This window comes from Homarus americanus, unplaced genomic scaffold (genome assembly GCF_018991925.1).
Source record: "Homarus americanus isolate GMGI-L3 unplaced genomic scaffold, GMGI_Hamer_2.0 scaffold53233, whole genome shotgun sequence".
NCBI lineage: Eukaryota > Metazoa > Arthropoda > Malacostraca > Decapoda > Nephropidae > Homarus > Homarus americanus.
In genome coordinates, this window is record NW_024751660.1 from 2,060,846 (window position 1) to 2,081,828 (window position 20,983).

Genomic DNA, 20,983 nt, shown 5'->3' on the forward strand with positions numbered 1-20,983 from the left:
GAACCCATAAAAATGAGTCATGTCAGGAAAATAATAGCTGTCTCAGCCCTCCCACAAATCTGGTTCATTCGTCCGTCCTACATTCCTTGACTCTCCCCAATATTTCACATGTAGCTTATAAGTCAAAATTATATAGTATACAACATACCCGCCTCTTTTTTTGTTCTATGCTCAAATCATTCATATTCAGTAGGTTAAGACTACCCCTGCCCTACTTCAGCATACACTAACACAGGTCTAGTTTGCGGCCATGAACCCGGGAAAGAAAGAAAAAAATCCGCTCTTTGATCTTGCCAACGGTGCCCGCTTCAAGACGTGACCACGACCACCAACGTAATTGGTGTGCCCGGCAACCCCCTCCCCCCCAATAAAACTGACAGGCACAGCCAGTCGTCCTCGGCCAGGGGAGACCTTCAGCCTGGCCACGGTCTGGTCTTGTTCCTGCTGATGCTATCCTCTATCGCCCCCAACGACCCACCCACCCACCCGCTCCTTACCTCGGTGTCCCCCAACAGTTTATTCAGTACACAATTTTAATCCTATTTATTTTCCTGTTCTTCAACCTACACTTTTAGTTTATACCTTTTTATTATTGCCATTTATCAAGTCTTATTTATTATTTAGGTTTCGGCACATCATCAGGGACTATCAGATAAGAAGCACATCAGAAAGAAGTTTATCACAGTACATACCTATTATACAGATTAGGTCAGGATCTTAAGACTGGCTAAAAATGACTTGGTTAAAAAAAATCAGAAACAATATAAACGATTCTTACATCTCTCGCACCCTAACAAAAACAAGCCACCTAACCTTACTAGTCATTAATAGATCGGAGTGACTGATCCTAATTCCTAGACCAGTAAAGAAATGTGATGCTCAGAATACCACGCACAAAAAATTAAAGATCAGTAAATACATGATACTGCTCAATACAACTGGCGAAAGAAAAACACAGTAATCCTCCCCCCCCCACCAATGACCGCAAAAATCTCTTCCTGGATTTGCGAGCTCGCCACGCTGTCCAAACTCTGGCTCACTGCACGTATGTATGTCTGGTGTGGGGGGGAGGGGGGGGGGAGTACCGTGTAGGGCTTGTAGCTCCTGAAAAGCTAACAAATAGTCTTATAGTTATTATAAATCACCATAAACACCATCAAAACACATCATGTTCCTATATATCAAGTCGTTTTAAATTCAGTTTAGGGAACATCTGGGAAAAATATTTAGCAATGTTTCTCGTGCAGCGATTTGGCCCGTCATGAGGTGTTCGTGAGCCCCTGCGCTAAGTCTTCCACGTCATAACGTTGTCACGAACGGCAGCGGCTTTTTGAGTCGCTTACATACAAAATGATAGGATTATCTGGAGGTCGTGAGCGATGATTGTTGTGATAAGCAAAGGGTGAATTGCTAGGTCACTGCAGAAAGGGATGGAGAAACTGATAAATTCAGCTTAGAGGCAGTAGTTTGGAATTAAAATGGAAAAATTTGGGAGAAAAGCTTTTAAAATAAAGAGACAGAAGTAGACGGGAGAGAGCATGTTTATAAAAAAGTGAGTTGGGCCAGGAGTTTGACCGTCACGCGTGGCAAGATGTAAACAAAGTCAGCTGGGAGGTGTCACCTTCCGCAAGACAGACTACTAACACTTATTATAAAAATAACATTGCCCCTAAACCCTTAAATGCCACACGAGACACTTCCTAGCCTTGAAAATACATAAGCGACAATTACCTGAATAAAGAAAGCAAACAGTATGAAGATGAAGAATTTCCCGAGGGAGTGTGAGGCGTGTCGGGGTCACCACCAGTTGTAAACAGAGAAGAGGTCGGAGGTGAGTGGTCTCCTCGGGCGATGTGGCAGCCAATCCTACACTTGCCGCGAAATATTGCCCGCGCCAGATGACAGGTATTGGCGGGGTGACCTTTGGTGGGATGCTGAAGCCAATTAAAAAATCGGAGATCCTGGAAGGTTTAATGAAGTCGAGAGGCTATTGTGTGGGAGTGAAGCACGCGAGATACTAGTCCACCCTAGCGAGGTTTTCTGGCTTTGGTGGGCGTGGGGAGTACACTTGGTGGGCGTGGGGGAGTACACTTGGTGGGAGTGGGTGTTTAGAGTGAAGACGTGAGAATGAAGGGCGTGATGGGTGAAGACGTGAGAATAAAAGGGGTGTTAGGTGTGAGAATGAAGGGCGTGTTGAGTGAAGGCGTGAGAATGAAAGTAGTAGTAGTAAGACGAACGGGTGTAGAGATTGATGGTGGAAGTGGGAGTGTGGACCTGGTGTAGGTATGGGAGCTAAAGGATGGGGTAGGGGGGTTAGGTACATAGTGGGTAGAGGTATGTGGGTAGCAGGAGGGGGGTGTGGTAAGTGGATCTTGTTGGGTAGGAGAGTCATAGTTGGTGAGTGAGGCTGTGGTAGGTGATGGTTGGGTGGAGGAGTGGTGGGTGGCAGTGTGGTGCCGGTGGGGCATGGTGGGTGGAGATGTGGTAGAGGGTGGGTGGAGAGGTGGTAGAGATGTGGTGCGGGTGGTGTAGGGTGGGTGGAGGTGTGGTGGAGGTGGGTGGAGGTGTGGTGAGGGTGGGTGGAGAGGTGGTAGAGATGTGGTGGGGTGGTGTAGGGTGGTGGAGGTGTGTGTAGGGTGGATGGTGTGGTGGAGGTGTGATGAGGGTGGGTGGAGGTGTGTGGTAGGGGTGGGGCATGGTGGGGTGGAGGTGTGGTGAGGGTGGGTGGAGGTGTGGTAGAGGTGGGTGGAGAGGTGGTAGAGATGTGGTGAGGGTGGTGTAGGGTGGGTGGAGGTGTGGTGTGGGGTGGGTAGAGGTGTGGTGCTGGTGGGGCATGATGGGTGGAGGGTGGGTGAAGGTGTGGTGGAGGGTGGGTGGAGGGGGTGGTAGAGATGGTGCAGGTGGTGTAGGGTGGGTGGAGGTGGGTGGAGGTGTGGTGGAGGTGGGTGGAGGTGTGGTAGAGGATGGGTAGAGATGTGGTGTTGGTGGAGCATGGTGGGTGGAGAGGTGGTAGAGATGTGGTGCGGGTGGTGTAGGGTGGGTGGAGGTTGGGTGGAGGTGTGGTGGAGGGTGGGTGGAGGTGTGGTAGAGGATGGGTAGAGATGTGGTGTAGGGTGGGTAGTGGTAGTGTGGTAGAGGGTGGGTGGAGATGTGGTGCTGGTGGTGCATGGTGGGTGGAGGTGTGATAGAGAGTGGGTGGGTGTGTGGTAGAGGGTGGGTGTGTGGTAGAGGGTGGGTGTGTGGTAGAGGGTGGAGGTGTGGTAGAGGAGGACACCACCACCCTGAGGACGTCTACCCTCACAATTCCCCGTAAGTCTCACAAAAGAGGAGCATGACAGGCATCAACACAAGGTCACCTCGTCCGTGTGTGGCCGCCCCGGCTATCAACTTGATTTAGGTCGTAAACACAGTCATAAATAATTCTGAAGTTTATTTTTTCCACATTCGGTGCTTGAACTGCAAATCTTCATATTCATAATTAAACTATAGTGAAGCCAGAGCGAATATCAACCACCCGCACTTGGTTTGTGTAATTAGTTGCTTACCTATATGATCCATTTGTGTGTACCCGGTATATTTACTTTCCAGATAAATTTATTGCTTGAGTATCTAGTTGGATGAATTGGCCAATTAGCTATGATCTGGGCGTCTGAAGCGATGCACTCGTAACAGGAAAAACACCACAATATAACAACGCCAATACAAAGGCAGTTAACATTAAGTACGGCAACGCTTCTTTACATATTTTACTGATGATTACTAATGTAGAGTTAAGTACTAGTCTGTCACCGATGTCAACAACGATAAACTTTTTGTTAATAACCCCAAGAAAAGTTTGTGTCTATGACTTTACCCTAAAATCATAAGCCATAGAAAAATAAATATAGAAACATGGACAAAATAGAGTTCTTGCGCGTTTGGATACACGTGAGGTAAAGTTCCATACGGTTACTCAGCCAATTTCTGGTCTTTGTATTTTTTTACTCGTGATCAGGAGTCGGGTTTGGTGGGCAGTGCGAGATGCAAGTAAGGTGCATTGATGATCAGTACCAGCTTAGGAACTTTTATGATTCAAAATGCTGAATGTGAGAAGGTCACTTACGGCCAGTCAAGGCTTATTTATCTAAGTTTCATACATCGGTTACGGACGTGGTTGTCCGTCAGACAACTGTTTTTGAATTAAGTTGCCAAGAAGGATTTTACAGTTGTCATGAGCCACCGGACTAGATTTATCAAGCCGTAGAAAACCCTGGACAAAACCGTGTTGAAAGTTTTCGCCACTCCTGTATGCCTCAACAATTTCATATTCCACCGTTGTTTCATTTATCTTTACTAGCTTATACACATATACAGTAACTAAAAGGTTTATGAAGGTAACTAACTAGTCTATGCCATACAAATGGGACAGACAAATGACATATTTAACCATGTCTAAGAAAGCAAACGAAGTATCAAGGAACAATCCTCTCAAAACATTCATGACTGCATCTTCGAAACCCTCTGATTTTTATTTTTACTGTTACCCAAGGAGTTTCAGGGAAGGATACATTAACTTGTACATGGGAAGGCTGGGGTGGGCGAGGCTGGTGAACACCCCCACAGGTCAACACCCGCTGATGATGCAGTCAGACAAGTGGGCCACAGCCACCCACGGTAATATTATACACACTGTACCAACTCCCCCGTCCGCCAGTACATTCCCCATAACTAATGACATGTTATGTTGTGTTACAGCCATCGCTGTGCGCTTCCTCACCCGACGATACATCGGCGAGTACAGCTCCGACACAGGTGAGTAGACCAGCTTGCTGTGTGCCTGTGTCCCGGGTATAAACAGGTTATCCATCTCTGTTAAGCCACACTCATGTGCCTTACTGGTTCTATAATACAACCACATTTATCTTTGACATGTACGGCATGCTTCACTAGCTATTACCCGATACATAATACGGTAAACCATTTCATATCCAACAATAATGAGCCTTACTGCTTGCATGGTCATAAAGGCTAATTATTATAAATAAAAAATAAATGGCAGCTTTTACATGTGGTGGCCTGGTGAGCAGGACCGGATGTTAGTGGGAGCACTGCGAGGGCCTCAGTGTACCCAGACACAAGGTAAACACTGTCTGTACTCACTGCTTGAACGGTGACGCGTCGCTACACTTGTTCACTTACCACCAGGAAGATAACAATACAGCTGCTCCCTATTTGTGGGAACGTGCAGTTGGTGGTACCTAATGTATGATCTTGAGGAAACGTACAGCTGATGATACAATTATGTGTAGTATTGAGGGAACGTACATTGAATGATACTACTGAGTAGTAGTACAGTAATTTCCTCCTTCGAAATGCTAACCAAAAGCACACTGTACACACCACCACAAGATATTCACCTCAGAAACCTCTCACCCAGGAACATGCATCTCGTCACACTACACACCACCGTTCTTAAAAAAACAACAATACAGAACCCAACTCATCCAAAATCCACTTTGTCCACATCACAATGCTGCCCTACAAATTACAACTGTTTACTCATCACATGGCCGATATTAATTTTACTCAACACAGAATCTTTCAGCTTAACTAAAAAAAAAAGAAAGAAAAAGATCTGGGAACAAACTGCTGTCTCTAATACCTGAGGAAAGGCGCATCAGCTTCGGACCCGCGTTAAGCAGTGGGGAACTGTGTGATCCTGAAGGAACTTACAATAGGTGATACTTTTACTGTGTACTTCTGGGTGAACGTGAAACAAACGAATAACTGTTATTTGTATCTGATGGAACGTTCAAATAATGAGAAATTACTGAGGAATCGTAGAGCAGCTGTCATACTGATAAACCAAACTGTCGTGTCTAAGGCGAGGGAAAGTTGATGAAATAAACACTACCGGGTTTACCAGCACCACAAACCCGTCGTGATCTGACCTTTCGTGATCGGATGCATCGCAAGGCAATAACGACAACCAAGTGCAGCCTTCCGAGAATAACTTGTCAGTCACGACATAATCCACGGCAACATAATAACAAAGATACTACATCTATCTCTTAATAAGTATGGCGCTGAAGCAGCACAAATTTTAACCTTGAACGTTTCTGGCAGCTACATAACAGCCTGCCTTTTATTAATCTGGCCATTCTATGATTACAAGCGCAAGTACAGTAATGATACCATACTTGACGACGGTTGCGCGCCTGAACTACCAACTTGGACATTTCTACATAGAAGATAAAAGGTTTCTCACTTCATGAAAATTACAAAAGTGGTCTATGAATCCATATTGTGTAATATCGCAGTTGCGATTTTTTTTTCATTTTGAATCTACGGACGCGACAAGGACGTTTCCGTAACTTCGATGATTCTTTTCATATAAAGGATTTTGTTAAAAGATGAAAATTAAAGCAATTGTGATATTTTAGGTTTGGTCAGGCAGGTTAGTTTCGTTCATTTTATAAACGATAAAGTTAAGTTTCTTAACCTAAAATACTATAGTTATCTTCAATGTTGAGTTTTTAAAAAATACTGTAGAACATAACAATAAAAAATGCAAGGAACCGACCAGCAGTCACGGGAACGAAAATGGATGGGCCTCGGCATCGCGTCCGTCGATTCACCACGGAAAAAAAATTGTAAAAAATTTCAAAACGTATAGGCATCATCCCTTTTTTGTAATTCTCGTGATGTAAGAAACTTCTTTACATAACATGTTTACGAATCTTCGGCTGCGAACGTTTCAACCCAAGACGTTTCACGGAAGATACTCCAAATCTGACCTATTACGTACACTAACATGCCCTACCAGTAATCTAACCTAAAACACAAACTAATGTACCGGTGCTATTTAAAACTGCCAATATCACCTAAATCTTATGTATAGCAATACACACTAAGCTTCCCTTTTGTACAGATATGATGTACCAGCACGAGACCACTGTAGACCACGAGCCTGCGCATCTCCACCTGCTCGACGCAGCCACTGCGCAGGTTAGTCACACATAGTTGTAGACCAATTGGCTCTTTAGCCCCAGTGAGCTCAAGCCAAACCTAACCTTATCATTAGGATTAGGGCCAATTACGACTATGATATATTAGCGTTGAGGCCGAATTCTCCTGGTTAGAGTATAAGATTAGAATTGGAGGTGACAATGGTTCTATTTGATATCACCAGCATACACCATCCCATAGGCCCGGTGTCTCAAAATATTTATGCTGTACAGTATTTGCTACATTTGAGGTAAGATAAAGCATCTACTGCCGCGTTGAAATCTCTGCAATTTCGGCCTATTTTAGTTTCCGTCTCTGTGTTCTTACATATTTGATGGTATAAATTACAAGAAAGGTGTCAGTAAAATATTTTGTATAACAAGAAAAAAACAGAGGTGCTAAACTAGACACTGGGGCTACCATTTTTAAGTTCGGTATCATAATACCCACAGTTGTTTTAGTTTAGTATTCACAAACAAATACTCTGTATTTCAAATATCGGCATGAGCACTATTCCCTTGATATATAATTATTGGCGACAATCCCGTCGCCGATTTTGTATAGAAAATTAATGTAAAAAACGCCGCAATTTCACCGTGTTTTACAGTAGACACTACCATAATTGTTAAAATGGGGTTATTTCTAAGTTAAACCTAACGTAACCTTAGTTGACAAGAACAACAAGCAGCCGAAGCGTTGTTAAAAGACCGCACCAACCCAACCAAAGAAACATACTTAACCTTACCTAACCTCCGAGCCCCGGGGGTATTGAACAGAAAAAACTTACTCTGATATTTTTTTTAAGTAAGAGAAACCTGCTTGAACAAAACCATGAGCGGAGGACAAAATCGAGCTTGGATCGGACCGCTGTGCCGTTTTATCGCCGCGAAAGACAAAAGTAGTGCCTACAGTGCGAGCCTTGGAGCCTAATTATCTACCAAACAAAGTATTTGCCCAGGAAATGAATTTCATATCCGAACTCAGCGATGAAAATATAGTACGAAAACATCCATCAAAACTTAATACTACTGTACCCTTCAAAAATCTCATTTACGACCGATGTTCATATTTTCGTAAAAAAAAAATGACATACTGAAAGCCTATATATTGAACATTTAAACAAACACTTACCATAGCTTGTCATGGATACACATCAGAAAATGTCCTGTTCACCCTTCAGATTTTCAAAATGTTAGCAACAATGTCAGACAACCACTTATAAATTATCATGGTTAGATATCACTACGAACACATCCCTTAGAAGATACAACTTGTCTGTGCCATCGGTTTTTCATAAGTTATTTTGCATAATTTACGGGAATTTCAGAGTTTTCGTTATATCCTAATATTTTCGTTATTCTTCACGAATGCCATTATAGCGATGCATAACCAAACGTAGGCACTGTAAATATCCTAAAGAGTAAAAACTAACTTCACACCGATCACCTGGTGGCTCATCAGACACTGTAGTATTGACAACTTAAGAAGTTAAGACTGACAAGTGACCACAGACTATATTCGAAAGATAGGAAAGAGACTGTCCCTACCATTAAAATAGATGTGAGGTCTAAAGCCACGACAGCGCCATCTAATGAGCTGGCGCATCACTATACGGAGTATCATTTTAACATTTGCTAACTTGTCAAATTTTCATACGAAATATGCTTAAGATAAATTAATATAGCTAATTTCATATTTTCTCCATATGTATAAATTAGTCGTTCACCTTGCTATGTTATAATAAGTTACTGGAAGAATTGTTACTCCCATTAATTTTTATTCATGCTTGGAACATACTTTTACATCTTTTATGTGTGACTCATATAAATATCCTATTTCATGTATTCATTTAAGTCAACTCAATGCCAACTCATTTTCTATGCTTTAGAATATAAAACATTATTTTTTTTTAGTAGGCTATCATAAGTAACAGTCAGTATTTGGGGGGTGAAGGACATACATAATTAGTTTTATTTTATTTTCCAAAAACATATATAAATATACAAATGTGGATCATAACATAAAGTCTACAGACATTATACATATGCAAATATATTTATTTGCAATATTTGACACTAGCAGAATCGCGCTCATCCGCTAGGCAACGGTAGGATGCCACCCTCTCATTGTTCAGTCCCCAAAACTTCTTCCATCAATAGTTCATTAACGGTGTATGTAAGTTCCACCATGTTTTTCACTACAACGGTACAGCAAAGTATGTTTTTTAGCATTAAACTATTATTATTTTATTGTCTAATCATCACTACATATAACGACACCCATCATCACTACATATAACACCACCCATCATCACTATAGATCGGTAAAGTAGTTTCCGAGATTCTCGTGCGGACACACAGACATACTTCTTTGTTTTATATAGATAGATACTGTACACATTATAATACAAACCTAGGTTAATATCTGGACATGCATTTTTACAAAGCCTACCCTGTAGAAGTTGCTTTTCCTGCAGTGTAATTGCCTTCGGAAAAATGATGGCTGCATAATCTGGTGTTTTTGCTTTTATTTTCTGGGCCCTTTCCTTGAAGTTTCTCAAGCCCCAGTACTTGTATCCATTGCAAGTACCTGTAAATAATATTGAAAAATCCGATTCTATTTTGCCTGCAGGGAGTTTTCAGTGTTTGTAAATATAATGATAAATAACCTGTCATATTATCATATGTATGTAACTCAAAACTGTGCTCCTACCTTTCTTTATCCTTTGGGAATGAATGGTATACAAATTGGGGATGATCTTTCTTGTTTCTGCGACATAACACGCACACGGGTGTCCTCTTGCTGCCGTTTTGACAATAAATGAATTTCGCGGTCACGTGACAAACAAACTTTAGTCTTTGCAGACGACACAGTTGCACACTGGCGTCATCTATTGTTATAGCTCAGGGTTTTTTTTAGGTCATAATGAGCACAACATTTCGGTCCGCTTTCCTATTTTTTGTATATAGTCTTTGGAGTGACGACTGATTCGCGTTCAGGGAATTTTATAAGTAACTAAAACTACTTTCCATTTTCTTTAGGTCCCCGACACTAATGCCATCTATTGAACAAACTAGAAATAATAGAAAATGGTCATTAATGCTTTCGAGAGTAGTTTCTAACGATAACTCTAATATTTCCCGCTGTTTTTACTTTTTCTACCACCGGCATTCATTTATCAATCTTAATTATTTATCATTTCACCACTTATCACATTATTAGTCGTTCTGGCGGTTTGTATGTTACTTGTAAGGTTTGTTATGAACTACAGTACCGGGTATATTGTCTAGTATGAGTACCTGGAAGAAACTTGTGATGTTAGTAGGCTACGCTCAGCTTACTTTGCTAGTCTATACATCAACTATCAAAGGAATGAACGTTTAAGGTGGCTGAATAAATAGGACCTGGAAAGTACCACTAAATTACTGAGACCTATTTTTAACTCTAGGTGATCTTTAAATTCTGTCACAACTGCAGGTTATCGATTACTATTTTGTATGGAAGGGAAATGCTGGGGTTAAAAACTATTTCCTCCCGTATTGGCACCGAGTGACAGGGCCTCAACTATAACCTAAATTTATCATAAATGTGCTTTCAAATGACTGGTTAATTGAAGCTTAGGACCCACTGAGTAATCCCTCTCTTTTTATAGGTTATTTTGGAGTAGTTCTACATCCCCTTTTCAGATATGCAACACAAAATTGTCGGAAACGAATAAGAAAAAAGTTACAGCCAATTATAGAACGGTGGTCTGCGACATACAGACTATATTATATCGCACGTAGAAATGTAATCAAACTGCACTCCTAATTTTCTTATTGGTTCCGACATTTCTATTTGTACATTTGAAAAATATTTAAATAAAATTACACTAGAAACAACAATATAAGGATGGGGGGTTTACTCAATGGGTGCTACTGGAGAATTCAGTTCACAGCAAAGTTGTGGGGTATAATTGGTGTTTGTGTTCACACTCAGGATGGGATGAAGGAAGGAAACTCACAATGCGCTTTCTGTATATATATATTGTTGTACAGTGCAGTGCTTAGGAGTGACTAGGTGAGGAGAAGCTTGCTCAGAGGTCCTGTAGGGAGAGGAGGTTTCTGAGGAAGCTGGGTGGTGAGGAGCTGTGAGAGATGTTGCTGGGCCGGTAGCCGAGTGTAGAATGGTCTCCCTGGCCAGGCATGGCCGTATTTATACAATTTACGAGGATCAGGATGTTCAGTATACAATGACATTATGAAACGGATCAATATGTGGGTGCTTATATATTGATATTTGTGAGATTAGAAACGTGTGGAATGAGACAGACGAAATATACGCAGTCAATTGAACCCATGGGGTACCGCGGAAAGTGAACAACAGAACATATGGGATTAATTCCAATAGAGACTGGCCCGACCCCCAAACTCCACTTTGTCAGACACAATACCTACGTTGTAGTAAAAATTACATCTTAATTTTATGATGGTATGCACACACAATTAATAATTAAGAGAAATATCAATAATATTAGTTTTTTTAACACTTACATTAGTAGAAAAGATGGCTGGGCACACAGGGATGGGGGGGTTGGTTCCGAGGCAGAGGGCAGATTATTGGCCCTCACCTGTATCACTTGTATCACTATCCACCACATAGGCTTGCAGGGCCTCTTTGTCAAACCCCTCAAAGTCCATATCCTCACTATCACTATCACTGACTTAGGCCGGCTGTGGTGGGTGGCGGGTGAAGAACTCGGTAATGTTTTGATGACTGGGCGACCTTGTGCGCATCCTGCCCGCGCCGCTTCCCGCGTATATGAGTAGATGCTCCGCGTAAATGCGAAATCGCGGAAAGTGAAACCGCGTAAAGCAGGGTATTACTGTATCTCCATACATCAACGGTCGCAGCTCAGCAGGATTACAGGGCTGCCAACATACGGCTGGAACAACTCACCTTTCCCAATACCTATTGTCACTGGTCTCAAATTGTTCACACTACAGTATGCACCGATACTTTTTGTTGCGAGTGTACAACTAGTGAGTTAATTTTGAAATGAACAGTGTTTGTGTTAAAATACAATGTGGCAAAATTAAACATCTTAACACAACACTAAAAAAAGTACCGGTAATACAACACAAGGAAGCTTATCCTAGTTCCCGTAGTGCCTGTAACTCGGGGAAATCAGGGCAGATAGATGCGAGTGCTGGTGTATCCATTTGGGTTACTACATCACCTCAGGCTGAATCAATGGAAGTTGTCTCAGGCAGTTTCTTTTACAAGGAACCACCTGATAGAGGTCGGTAACAAAAAGGAAGATATGCTAATATTTGTTACTACAAAGATTCATCCACCCTTGAGGGACAAATATTTTAATAGGATTAACATTTGGTGAGGTGTGGGTGGGTGAACAGCTCATGGTAGGAGCTCCTTTTTTTTTTTATCTGTGTTTTTTTTTTAGGGGAAAAAACACATTTGCTTGTCGCAGAAACATGTACCACTGACATAGTTTTTGAAATTTTAACTCTGATAATACCCCCCAAAAAAACATCGCATTAACTAATTCTTACATTAAGGTTTAATGGCAGGATGAGAGACACGGATGAGGTACAGTATTAAGTTGTCTTTATGTTGCAGACCTCACACCAGTTTCTGCGTCACCTAGCCTGGGCTGACGCCTTTGTCGTTGTCTATGATGTCACCAGTCGCACCTCTTTTATCCACGCCCGTCACCTACTCCACCTCCTTCAAGCCCACACCCGCATGCCCTCACACACCCAAGCTGCAGATGCCCATGACGGTTACACCAAAAACAACCATAATGCACACATCAGGAGTGGCCATGAAATACACACTACAAGTGGTCATAGCACTCCTGTTGGAAATGATCCAAGCACAAACACTGTATTTGGCCATGACCCACAGACTCCCCGAAGACACAACATCAAGAGCGGAGTGAATGTACGGAGTCACAGTGGCAAAAACGCACACACCAAGGGTGGTAGCGAGACACATGGCCAAGACCCACACAGCCCAGAGAGCCAGGACACACTCCCTTGGAGTACCCCTGGTCTTCACACCCGACCTGCTAAAACTCTCCGGCAAACTAGTCATTCCCGTCTAATGCACGGTCACCCTACGTACCAAGCTGTAAAAGGTGACCAAACTGAACCCAGCTGTAGATATTTTAACAATGGCAACTCATCTACTTTGATCATTCCAGAGGTGTCATCACAGGGCAGCCATCATTGTAACCGACCTCCTGGCTACTCTCTTCCTGTTGACACTCAAAGTCAACCTGTCAACCATGTCAGCCACCACACCAATAACTATTGTTGTCACATCAATAGCCCCAGTCATTATAACAGCAACCATAGTCAAAACACGGACAGCCACCGTCGTCACATCTACAGACACCAGAGACAGACTAGTCACAGTCAAGACACCAACTCAAATCACAACTCTGACACATACAACCATCATACCTGTGGCGTCCACTTCCACAATAAACATGACACTTATACCAGCGTATACAACTATGTCAACAAACATGATCTCCATATCAATATCCAAAATTCTGTTCATTCTGCTGGAATGAATTCACAACATCCTATTGAGTCTGGTAGTAAGCAAGAGAGAACACCACCACCACCTTGTACCACTAGCCTGCCACACCAGGATCACCTACAAATAAGTAATTATCAAACCCAAACTGGATATCTTAGCCAAGCCGTGTTATGTATAAATTCAACAAGAGTGCGCCACAGAGACCACAGTCCTGACCATAATCATCTGAAAGGTCATAGTCATGACAATAATCATTTGAAAGGCCATAGTCCTGACCATAGTCACCCGAGAGGCCACAGCCCAAGCCATAGTCATCTGAGAGGCCATAGTCATTTGAGAGGCCACAGCCCAGACCAAGGTCACCTGAAAGGCCATAGTCATCATACAGGCCATAACTCCGACCAAAGTCACCTAAGAGGCCATAGACGTGACCACAGTCACCTGGGAGGCTACAGCCACGGCAACAATCGCCTGAAAGGCCACAACCCTGACCACAGTCACCTGAGAGACCACAGCTCAGATCATAGTCACCTGAAAAGCCACACCACACTGCTTCTGGGCAACAAACGTGACTTGGAGCACTTCAGGTAAGTGGCATGATACATGGTACCTAAAAATAAGTCTCGAGTTGTTGCAGTATCATAGACAGACTTTTCCTGGTCTGTCATCAGTAAATCTACATTATGTATTTCAATATTTTCACCTTTAAGGAATAACTAACAATTCTTTCATGTGCTAATGCATTAAATTATGGTTAGTACATGTACTGTATGAACAGTATAAGAAAATAAGACAATATTCACAATCAAGGTGAAAAAATCCCCCGATACTGCACTTTAAAAGTTTGGGTGTGCAAGTCTATAAACAGGAGGATCTGTCATTTGCAGGATTAAATCTGGCAAGTAGTTATATTCATGTAGAAAATAAATAATTATTAACTGATAAAGATATCTAGGTTGTTTAACAAAAAATATATAGATAGCCAAATGGTAGAAACCCTCAATATCAATTCACATTTAGCTTTCATTTTCAATGTTAAAAAAATACAGGTTTGAGGCAACTAATGTTAATGACAACATTTTTTGTGACTTTCTGCAACCTCAAATTCATTTGTTCTTGTCTTTTATTAATAGAAACCTGTTGTAATGATACTTACTTTAATTTCCTCAGTCTTTTTCCCTTAAAATTTTTTTCATCAACTTACTATATTCACTGATAAACCTCAGGCTAAGACCAGCATCAATCAGCCTCCCACACAGTAGCACAAAGTACATTATAACCCTTCAATGATTTCTTATCAGATGTGTGTGGACTGACGAAGGTGAGGCTCTCTCGCTAGAATTCAGTTGCCAGTTTTATGAGGTATCTGCAGCCGAGTCTCTGCTGGGAGTACATCTAGCATTCCACTCCCTACTGAAGGAGGCCCGAGCACTACAGTTCATCAGGAATCTGCCGCAACCAAACCCAAAGACCCCAAAGAGCATGGTGTCATCTGCAGTGTCGAAGGTCATTGGCAACTTCTTCACAAGAGCAGGAAGTGGTCGTAAAGAGAGACAATCAAACAGCATCTGATTATTTATCATAGTAGATATTTTATACACTGTTAAAACAGAACAAGTCATCTCCCATGTTTGCCTTCAGGCATCTTGTACACAACACAGTCAGCACTCACACCCCTTTACTGGAAACAACACAAAATGCTTACATATTCGGTAATAAAAAGCTTAATTCTAGCAGAATAAAACAATATTTCCTATAGTGTAATTAAAATGAACTCTGTTATTGAAACTCTCATTTTAGTGAGAACTCATCCTAGGTGCTCTGTGAGACAATTTTATTGCACTCAAGTGAGCAATGCACAACAGAGTAAATATGTACAATAATTGTGATTGTATTGTGTTAGTTAAAAAAACACAACAGACTTCAAGATGGAATTGATAAGTGAATATAGATACTGAAAAGTGAATTGTCAGAGAAAAATGTGGGTATTTTTTTCAGTGTGATCTCATTTTCTATCCAATATAAAACTACATACAATACACATAAAAATTCCTCCTTAACAGCACACATCCTCATTCATTTGTTTTATTTTCATCTTTGATTCTTATATATGTTGTCACTTATATGAATCAACTAAGGTCTTATAAGTTCTGTTTTCTGGTATGCTCATTCAACTCCTAAGTCACCCATACTTTTCATTATATTTTTGTCGTACAGAACATAGTAGTATGTTATGACCCTGTAGTACTCTGACACATCTTGGTAGATCAGTACCCTAGCATTCACCCTTATTGTTCTTTTGAAATAGTGTCAACTAGTGAATGTATTGAAGATTCACTACATGACTTAGGGAGATTCTTCAAGGATCCTGTCTTTATTAAGTTGTTGAATGGAATTTATTATGTGGTCATTGAAGGTGTCCTACTTTCTCCTAAAGATACAGAAGTGGAGATAATGTGAAGTACAGTATTGGACACTAGTAGTTCAAGGACAGGATTATAAATAATTCTTTTACCTAATCTCATAAAATCTTCTTCTGTAATGGCTAAACTCAAGGGCAAGCATAAACACCCATTACAGGAGTACTGGGTTTGTGGATATAGAACCTGATGATCAACTCAATAGTAGTAAGTCTGAATGGACTACAAGGCAAACCCCACCATGTAAGGGGTAGTTGCAACAAGTAACACTGTCACTGCCATGCATGAGCCTTCCTGTCAGACCTAAGAAAAGTTTGTATACCTTATGTCACTACCTGCAGGGTTTTCAATGGATATTTTGATTAACATAGACCCTGTTATCAAAGAGGGCTTGGTTGATCTATTCTCTTATGTAAATAAGAGAAGTACTGTATTACAGTACTATCCCTCAAAAGGAAGGTCAATGATGGAAATATAAAACATCTGAACAGGGTCTAACTCCCTCTGCCTCTCAGTCCTTTTATGGGTTAAGTACTAAGCATAAATCCCATATGGAACTTAGCTTTTCAACAAGAAAAGGATTTACAAGGTGAAGAGGCTCAAATAACCTTCCCCATTCAAGAAAACTAACATTTGGTAGTCTAATCCAAATGCAATTGGCCTATCTAAAAAAAAAAGAATCATGCTCTTTAAATTTCCTCAGAAAGGGTTTCTTCTGTCTGGACAGTTCCTATTTAAGTACTGTACAGGCATTCCTTGATTTATCAAAAGAATTTTATTCTTGAAAAACCTTCCATAACTCGATTTTTCATAAATTGGGTCACAGACTCCCATTGTAAAGCCAAGATATGTTCCTGCAAAAATAAAAACAAACAAAAATTGGTGTACACAATAATTATAAGCTAATAATAATGGGTTTGAATCCTGGTTCAGGACACACAAGGATAGGGCATTAATCAGCATAATTCTACCACTACCAATTATCACAGGTTTCCTCCTGTACTAACACTGGATAATAAAGTTCACAACAAAGAACAGATCAAACACCTGAAAACCTAGTAAGCTGCTAAGGGGTGAAATGACAAGTAATAAAAATAAAACTATATACTGCACTACATGAAATACATGCAGTGGAGGGCACAGAAGTTACTGTGCCACTGGTTGTGATGCAGTGCAAGACTGTAAGGCTCATTCAAGACATATGGTATTAAATTCAGTGACGTACCAACAGTAAATCTACTTCACTATATGAGTACATACAGAACAGCATATACATTCTGAAGTTTTGCTTTCACTGTTTTTTATTCTTATTGAAGTTTTATCTGAAAAAGAAATGCTAAACTTCTTCCTATAACTCCGTGTGTACAAGGGTCTCTGTGGTGAATAAAATCGTCAGGCATTAACCAAATAAAACATCAAGAATGAAGTGAAGGGGTTAATGGAGATAGTCTAATAGCCCCTTGTGTACTGGGGCCTCACTGTGCTGACTAAAACCACCCGATGTTAGCCAAATAAAATATCAAAAGTGGCATCCCCTTCCCTAAAGGGTTAACAATTTATTCTTTCCATTGACAGGAGATTGAACGTTAAATAAACACATCAGTCTTCCCATAGTCGTAACATCGTGTCAGTGTCTTACCACTACTTCATGTACTGATCCTGTGAGCCAGGATATTTAAAACAATATGTACGGTACTGTTCAGTCTCTCCTCGACTTACGACGGGGTTCCAGGTCATAAGTCGAAAAGGCGAAAATAATACATAGAAATTGTAAAATGGGTGTCTTTTTTCTTGTCAGCACCACGAGAACTCTCACTTTTATGCTTGCCAGTCATTTTAAAGGGAATTACAAACGAAAATTTTGTCAGTACACAGAGCAATCACTAGCGTCGGGACTCAAAAATACGTAATGTGACTGTACTGTATTTTATTACTAGCTTAGTTAACCACTCTTAATACAGTACAGCTCTAGGTTTCCTTTTGGTTTAAACTTCTTTAATAATTGACCAAGTCTCATACAGAAAACCCTGAGGTGCCTGTGTCAGCCCCTCAGCATCTTCAGATGCTGTAAAAGAATTATGAAAAACAAAAAGCAGTTTCGTTACTTAAGATTTTTCATACATAAATTGAAGCACGGGAAAAAAATATGTAACTGGATTTTCATACAGGCAATGTAGCTGCTCAGCACCTCTCACAGAGAAGTTCATTCAGAATCTTAAAACAAATGTCCTAAAACATATTAAAAAAATAATTTCTTGCCTCTGTGGAGTTCTCGGGTGGTTTAGAAGAACAGAAGAAATTTTTGGACCTAAAATGCTGAAGTTTGTATTACAGAGTAGCTCTTGGAAATTAAATGACAAAGTACTGCATGTTCTGCTTGTTACAGTACACCGGTATATAACTTGAAAGCATACCTTAAGCATGCAAAGAGCACTACAGTAGTACCTCATTTTTTAGAACTTAATACAAAAGCATAGACTTTTTCAATGACAGTTTGGAGTGAATTTTGTAGAGACCTCAACATCATCAGTTCAGCTTGCACCTCCTAAGTAAAGTTATAAAGCAAAATCGAATCACAGTACTGTACAGTACAGGTACATGTTTGCTTCAGGCATAATAGTCATCACACTACTTCTGGATGGAGCTACATGATTAAGACTCAGAATCCTCTAAGGCCATAATGTAAGGATGAATCTGTGTGTCATTTTGGCCTATTAAGGATAGGAGTCATAACCAGATCCCTTAATGTCTGTGTTCTAAGGGGATAAATGACATGATTGACTGCAAACATGATCTTGGTAAAACAGGTTCAATAGAAAGAGCCAATGCCCCATATTCAATTCTTTAAACTCTTATGTATCTTTTTCTTTTTAACCTGTCTTGACTATAGTTTACTCAGTCCCCAGGGTGACCTGGTTAATTAAATCAGGATGGTAGTATTATTAGCAGCATTTGTCTGCTAAGATTTGGTATCAAAGACTACAGTCATGACGCTTCAATCCCATAAAGCTAAAAAAAGGTGGCTTCTTAGGCTGAGACCTTTGTTTGACTCATCTGGCTTCTTCACAAGTACTGTACTGTATATAACAGTACAGTATATCCTTCTATACAACCATTTTGCTTCACGGTTAAGTTTCTAATCTCAGTGGTCTTGTGCACGTATATTAAAACATTTTACCTCAGTCCTGTACTGTATACAGTACATAAAATTTTTGGCAGATACAAAAACACTTTATCATGGGCATGCATGATATGAACTCACCTTGGACTGTTAAATTTTAATATAGTATATATCCCTAACTTTAATAAACAGCCTACATATTTGAAAAAAAAAGAACCAATTATGTAAATATTAACTGAAGATACAAAATCATTCGCTATGTAAAAGAATCACTGTTATTGCCATGTTTTCACTTTATTAAAGTTTAAACCAAATGCTTTTCCAATTTTTATTACCTGTACCCTGTATACATTTTGTTGCACATGCTTGTAGCCAACTTACTACTTCATTATACATATGCACTTATGCAGTATACTAATTTACTTTCAACAGTAACTGACACTATAATTTACTTTTTTTTTACAGGGATTAGCCCACCCGGGCACAGGTCACTGACCCACATCGGGGCCTAGGGGGCAAAAATTTAATCATAATAATAATAATAATTCATAGAAAATAAAATTTATAATAAAAAATAAAAAATTCAAAATAAAATAAATAATAACAATGATAATAATAATTATAACAACCATGTAGTAATAATAATAAAGAACCATAAAGAAATACAAAAATGAAAAAAATAAAATAAAGTGAGAAACAATATACTGTACTGTACTGGTATGTATGTTGTGTTGTGTTGTGTTGTCAATAGTACGAGAAACAATTGAGACCTTGCAATTGTGTGTAAATGAGGCAGAAAGTCAGATCAGCAACCTGGGACTTGGTCACAATTTTCATGATGCCATAAGGCAGCAGGGTCTACCATTAGACAATACATTATGCTTCCACTGTCTTCACCAGGCGGTAGTACCTCCCTGTTTGGTAGCTGCCTACTACATTACTTATGTATACCTGTATAAGGCTGGAGAAACTCAACACTGGGGACATATCCCTGGACTGTGACAATGGGTTCTACTACCAGGGTGACATAATAAGTGCTGGAGGTGGTGCAAGTCAATAATAGCTGTTAGAAGTATAGCTCTATTGACAGCAAGAGGGCCTTCTATTCATGTACAAGGAAAGAGGCATGGAAACGATATGAGAATTGTGATGTAAGGCAGTCAAATTTGGGTAGTTTACTGGCACGAATTTGCACAGAGGTAAGATGAGATGGTTCAGACGTGTGGGAGAGTGGAGGAGTTCAACTGGGTCAACAGATTCATGTGTTTGAATGTGAAGGGTAGGAAAGCTTAGGGGAGATCAAGAATGACATGGGGAAGGTAGCACAAAATGAACTCATAGATAAGAAACTTGCAAGAAACCATACAGCAAGAAGCTGCTATCAGGTTATCATGACTAACCCATGCAAGCTTGGGAAATTGCTGTAAAACTATGAGATTGATGATGAAAAATTTGTCTACCAAGGGGGAGGCTTGAAGAGACTTCTGAAGCCCAATAATGTATTCAGTCTTACAATATGATCACAAGAAAACCTGAATAAGCTCTGGAGTCTTGGACCAGACTCCATCTATGAGAAACAAAGCTCAGTTGTGCGATGTGTAATGTTAATACCTGTACCCAGTACACTCAGTAAAAAAATTATCTTTACAATTCTTTGCGAAACAAAATGACACCACTAACGAAGGCTTTTGATAAAGACCCATGAGGCATACCTCACATTGGTAGCCCTGCTTGTGGATTGTTCAATTCAAAATTCATTGGAGTCCTCATGAAAGCTACTTTTTTACAGAGTGTACATTGCATGGGTGCCAATATTAATTAATTACCAACTAGTCATTAAGCAATTGTAAACACTAGCAGCACATTAAATATATTTAATGCATCAGATTACACTACTCAATCTATC

At 40.4% G+C, this 20,983-nt stretch overlaps 1 protein-coding gene across 1 annotated transcript in view; it reads left to right on the forward strand.

The window, feature by feature from the left end:
- Positions 1-17,731, forward strand: part of LOC121854782 (putative uncharacterized protein DDB_G0282133) — a 53,685-nt gene extending 35,954 nt beyond the window's left edge. The window contains exons 2-5 of the mRNA XM_042349558.1: positions 4,735-4,791; positions 6,911-6,987; positions 12,607-14,123; positions 14,838-17,731. Coding sequence (XP_042205492.1) covers positions 4,735-4,791; positions 6,911-6,987; positions 12,607-14,123; positions 14,838-15,108 — 1,922 coding nt within the window. The 3' untranslated portion in view covers positions 15,109-17,731. The remainder of the gene's footprint in view (positions 1-4,734; positions 4,792-6,910; positions 6,988-12,606; positions 14,124-14,837) is intronic.
- Positions 17,732-20,983: the final 3,252 nt, after the last annotated feature.